This window comes from Argentina anserina, chromosome 5, assembly GCF_933775445.1.
Source record: "Argentina anserina chromosome 5, drPotAnse1.1, whole genome shotgun sequence".
NCBI classification, from domain to species: domain Eukaryota; kingdom Viridiplantae; phylum Streptophyta; class Magnoliopsida; order Rosales; family Rosaceae; genus Argentina; species Argentina anserina.
Genome location: NC_065876.1, coordinates 27,678,918 through 27,684,917, shown reverse-complemented (window position 1 = coordinate 27,684,917; position 6,000 = coordinate 27,678,918). Strand labels below are relative to the sequence as shown.

Below are 6,000 nucleotides of genomic sequence, written 5' to 3'. Positions count from 1 at the left end.
TTTTCTCAAGTCAATATAGAGAACGATAAAAATTACTGACCTGTTACCCAGACACATGAGCATCGAGATTGATGGAATATGACTAAACAAACACAAAGGATATATTGTTAATTTTACAGTATAGTACCAAGCAGCCTCAGATAGGGTCTATCTGTATCCCGACTCTTATGCTCAGATTCCATTAACTTTCTAAACTAATGTTCATGATCTTCGTCTCTTTTGTTTCCCAAACTGGCCACATTTGGGTGGAATTTCAAAGTGGGTGTTTGGAATTTGTTCAGCCTAATGGAGTATATATTGGATTTCTGACTGTGACTCTGTGAGTATATTATATATAGTGGGCTGCTGCGCCTTTCACATAATTGGAAAGAGCCACATATATATTGGGTTACTTCATCATCACTTTTGGAAGTTCTCTGATCCTTTGTATTTATCTTATATTTCATTCTGAATTTCCATCTTAGAAGTTTTTGTTAAGGGAAAATTTTGCAATTAGCACATCAATTAAGGGCCACTATTAATTTATATACATCAACTTCCAAAACAAGCAATTTCATACATCAACTTTGAATAGTTACTCATTAATTAGACACAAGGTGATTAACACCGTAAGTTTCCCCTAATTTGAGAGGTACCTTAGTCTATCTCTTTCAGTCATCCATATCCCTTCTCACCTTGGGTACTTTGCAATTCCATGATTCCAGCCATTCCATCTATCTACAAACTTCCGGTCACTCCCAAAACCATTAAATAAATATAATCTTAATCGCGATGAAGTTAATTCTTATCAAACTGAAGCAACGTTTTAGTAATCAATATTGGTCTCTCATCTCATCTCATCACCCCTTTATTTTCTCCTTCATCCTCTTATTTACATCTCATTCATTTCTCAATATTTTAATTGAAGATTATCAGAAGAGAGACTAGCCTAGATCCTTTCACATCCCAACCTTCTCACGCGCTATATATGAGCACAAATCTTTCTTGCCCCTCGGGATCAGGACCATTAAAGATTAAATATACCGTTAGTGGTGTTATCCTCAATTGTGTTAAGAAATTCAAGTGATCCACGCAAGCGATTCTCAGACTTAAGAGCTTGAAAATCTACTTGTACCTAAGATTTCTACGATTCTTCTTTTCTATACGTCTCAATTTGCTAGAAAATCTAAGGGTAGTGATGAGTTCCACCACTTCACAACAATTGAAGATAACCAAACTAGAAAAAGAAATACATACCCAAAAAATCAAATCAAATTAATTACAATCACAAAAGGAAAAAAATCTTGTTCAGCTCATTCTTACGAATTATAGTATGATCCTTTCTGATTTTTCTAATTTCCTTTTACCAAATAATGAGAGAGTACTAAATTACCAAATGAAGAATGGCAATTGGTTTAACATCATTAGTAACAACGTGTATGTAAACTGGGTTGGGGTTCAGATTTCGTGTATTAAATCTTTGTTTTAGAAGTTAATATATCAAAATTAGTAGTGGTCTATAGTTCGTGTACCATTTTTAAAATTTTTCCTTTTGTTAATGGTCTTTCAATCATTCCATGAGGACCACTAAGTTTAGATTTCTTTGTTGTACTCGCTTTTAGATCTCATATCTTATCTCGATTTTCCATACAAATTTTGATCCCAATTGAAAAACATTCATTAACGTGACTTACCTAATTATGAACTTAAAAATTCATATGACATATTAGTTTTTGTTTATTGATTTAATTAATGATAAATGACCTCTACCTTTGTCAAGCTCTCGCCGCTGCACTGGGACAAGATAGGTCGTCGTCATTTCGCAAAACCTTGGCAGAGGGCCGGAGCTTACCTTTGATTTTGATTGGATTACATGATTTGGTAGAGGGCAAAATTGCCAAAATACACCTCAAACTTGGCTGAAATTGTTAATTTGTACCACGAACTTGTATTTGAGTCAATTTACCTCCTAAACTTGGTAAAAATTGCCGATTTACACACCGAACTTGTATTTGAGTCAATTTACCTCATAAACTTGGTAAAAATTAACGATTTGCACCCCATCTGTTAAATTTAACTGTTTCTATCCAATTTTACGTTACATGTCATGCACATGAGGGGTAATGTTGTCATTTTCTATTCATATTTTTCTTAAAAACAAATAAAAATATTCGTTAAAATGAGGATTATTTTTTTAATCAAATTATTTATTTACATATTTTTTCTACATACTTAACCCTACTTTGAATTATATATTCAATATACCCACCCATTCAAATATAGTGTGTTGTGTATAAATATATTTTTATATGTACACATTGTTGGAGGAGGAACAAAACGAGAATAATAACGACGTAATAGAACAGAACGTAACCGTTTATTGATTGATAATGAGGTCAATATATAAGCATTACATAACCACAATCCCGTAGGATTCAGAGTCATAATCTATTACAGAAATGCGAATCTATCTCCAACATGAAACCTAATAAGGCTAAGACACACACAATGGTAGAATAATAATTCTCTCGGAACACACATTTATTTTTAATTTTCAATATATTTATTTATTTATATTTTTCTAATATCTTTTAACATACCATATCACATAAAATAATAAATATATAAATCAATAACATGTTTCGAAAAAACAAACATTGTAGCAAGTGTTTCTCTTAAGTAATTTTATTAATTTATTTCATTATTAAATATGAATAAATATATAATGACAATACTGCCTCTTAAATGCATGACATGTGACTTAAAATTGGATTGAAAACATTAAATTTAACGGATATGGTGTAAATCGGCAATTTTTACCAAGTTTAGGAGGTAAATTGACTCAAATGCAAGTTCGGGGTGTAAATCGGCAATTTGTACCAAGTTTAGGAGGTAAATTGACGCAAATGCAAGTTCGGTGTGCAAATTGACAATTAAGACTAAATTTAGAGTGCAAATCGGCATTTTTGCCTTTGGTAGAGATTACATGATTTGGTAGAGACTCCATTGCAATTAAACGTCCATCTGAGCAATGTGACGAGCTCTTGTCGCAAGAGATAGAAGAGTTCAAGCCTATGGCGAGAGTGGCGGCAACGACATGCTTTCTATTTGCTTTGACACTCCATTTGGCAAGCAGCCACATACTTAAATGTCTCAATCGATAAGCGTCACGGCTGGAAACTTCATATAAGTCGCGAGGCACCGTGTTGCATTAGTTAAAGCCTCTCAGCAACACCACTTTCACGACCATAAACACTTACCAAACACATCACCATAACATCACAACACCCAAAAATTATGCTCAATCACCCTTGAAAATTCTAATAAAAAATCACAAATAACTATAAACTCTAAAGAAATAAAAAATAAAGTCAATAATAGAGTCGAGAATTCACGCGCCAAATAGGGCTGGTCTCCAGGCTCCAGCCCATCATTACTACAACGCCTTTGCTTCCATTCACAAGTTTCCTCTCATTACGTACACCCCCATGTGATTCCACCGACAGCCTGGGGCTGTACTCAAACCCCCCCCCACCGTCTTTTCCCCTACATCCATTCTCACTCTCCCCTCTCCTCCCATTGGCCACTCCCCCCCAGACCCACGTGTCATCCCCGCAAACCCGCCCTCACCTATCCCCCACCCGCACCCGATCCCAGCCACACGCGGTTTCGGCGCCCAATTCGGCGTCAATTACTCGCCTTTCCTCGTGATTCGTTTGCCTTTTATTCTCATCGCGATATTATCATAAACTCACTTCTCTTCTTCACTCTCATTCTCTCTCTGAAAACTCGAAGCACAACAGAAATGGCGAAGCTTGTGATGCTCTTGGCTCTCTGCGTCCTGCCGGCGCTGGCACTCGCCACCCGTCCGATGAGGACGCCGTTCACCGTCGTAGGTAGTGTCTACTGCGATCCTTGCCGCTTCGGCTACGAGTCCTCCGCCATCACCTACATTGCTGGTATTCATCTCTAACCGAACTTACCGGCTCAGATCTTGTTTCGCTAGATCTCAAACTTCTCTGTGTGAATTTCTGTTAGTGTAAGTTTTGCTAGTTTGACAGATCTGACTGGCCTTTGAATTCGTTGGACTGAAGAGAGGTGTGCTCTAGATTTGGTTTATTTATTCTTTGATTTTAATTCTGATGACCTAGTTGAGTAAGAATGAGTTTAATCTAAGCATTTTGTGCTTTAGATCAAAACTTTAATTTATTATAATTATAATTATAATTTAGCTGATTTAGCTGATTAAAAGAACCAGTAAAATCAAAGCATTCCTGGGCATATATGATCAGTACAAAGCTTGAATTTGCTGTGTGAGAATATTGATTGAGCATTAGGATTGTGTAGTTTGTTGTGAAATTTTGAAGACTTTGCTGTAATTTTCGGTGTGACAATTGTAACAATCCTCGGTGTGATTAGTGTTGTTGACTGTGATTATGTTAAGAATGCCGATTGATTTGGATGTAATTGATTGGGGATGCTGTTGATAGGTGCCAAGGTTAGACTGGAATGCAAAGATAGGTCGGGCCAGGTACTCAAGTACAGCAAAGAAGGAACAACTGACTCAACCGGAACCTACAGGATTGTAGTTGCTGAGGACCATGAGGACCAGGTCTGTGATTCTATCCTTGTGAGCAGCCCTCAGAAGCGCTGTTCTGAAGCTACCCCGGGGCGTGACCGTGCTCGTGTCATCCTCACAGGCTACAATGGCATTACATCAAACACCCGTTTTGCCAATGCTATGGGATACATGAAAACTGAGGCCTTGGCTGGATGTTCCCAGATTCTCAAGCAGATGCAGGAGTTGGATGCGTAGATGAGGTTTGAGTTTTCTAGAGTATGCGACTAGTTTTAAAGCATTGTTGGCTAAAACGCTCTTTAATGTTTGGTATTTATTTGTTGGTTTGTTGTCTCGACATCTGAAGATTCATCATTTAATTGCTAATGTATTTATCATGATATATATATATATATTGTATGGTCTTGTTTGATCTGGAAATAATAGATCCTCTTAATTCATGACTACCCCGGATAAATTACCAAAGTACATCAACTTATACAAATGGAACCAAATAAACTCTATTCATATACAAATGGTCATAGACTCATAGCTATGGCCTATGGGAAATAATAACATTCCTCTCTGGTGGATTCTTAGCCCTTTATATGTCTAAATCAAAACCCACATTAGATGAATGTTGATCAATCACTTTCCTAACAACCCAAATACTTAAACATTGCTAGGTAAAACAACAAGCAAATCCAGCTCAGTTAAACATGTTTTTCAACTTCATGCATCATAATCATAATTCAGCTCAGTTAACCATGTGTATCCTCTTGTCATTGTTTGTTAGACTAAATTCCGTGTCAACGTAATACAAAATAAGTAGAAGAAAACTCATTTTATATTGAACACTGTGAGTCTGATTGAAATCAAAATTCTAAAACTTTAATTTGGCATCCATCTGGAAGTACAAATCTTTGTTAAGTAGTCTAAAGGCTATGAATTAACCTATAAACGTTCGTGTGTTATATGTGCTTTTGAGCAGAGGAATATATATATATATATATATATATATATATATATATGTAGTCCCTATCCAGAGTGAAGTTCCAATTTTGGCACACTTTTCGGTCAAATTTTTTCAGTATAAGCGATTTAATATCTAGGTATGCTATTCAAGATCATCTCTACAAAATTTCATCTAATTCAGACATCATTAAGGTATTGAAATTAGATTAAATCAATGAATAAATTAAAACTGTTCAACGTAAACCGTTCGTGTAAATCTCAATTTTGAAAGCTCAAATCATTGTCAAATTGGATGAAACTTTATAGAGATAATCTTGAATAGCATATCTAAATATTGAATCACTTATGGTGAAAAAATTTGACCGAAAAGTGTGCCAAAATTGGAACTTCACTCTGAAACTTCAGAATGAACCTTCACTCTGGATAGGGACTATATATATATATATATATATATATATATATAGTCCATATTCAGAGTGAAACTTCAC

At 35.6% G+C, this 6,000-nt stretch overlaps 1 protein-coding gene across 1 annotated transcript; it reads left to right on the top strand.

Annotated features, from left to right (window-relative positions):
* The first annotated feature begins 3,712 nt into the window (after nt 1-3,712).
* Nucleotides 3,713-4,963, top strand: LOC126794440 (protein DOWNSTREAM OF FLC). Its single transcript, XM_050521158.1, has 2 exons — nt 3,713-3,938; nt 4,470-4,963. Exons 1-2 carry the CDS (start codon nt 3,785-3,787, stop codon nt 4,793-4,795), a joined length of 480 nt encoding a protein of 159 aa, XP_050377115.1. The 5' UTR covers nt 3,713-3,784; the 3' UTR covers nt 4,796-4,963.
* The last annotated feature ends 1,037 nt before the right edge of the window (nt 4,964-6,000 follow it).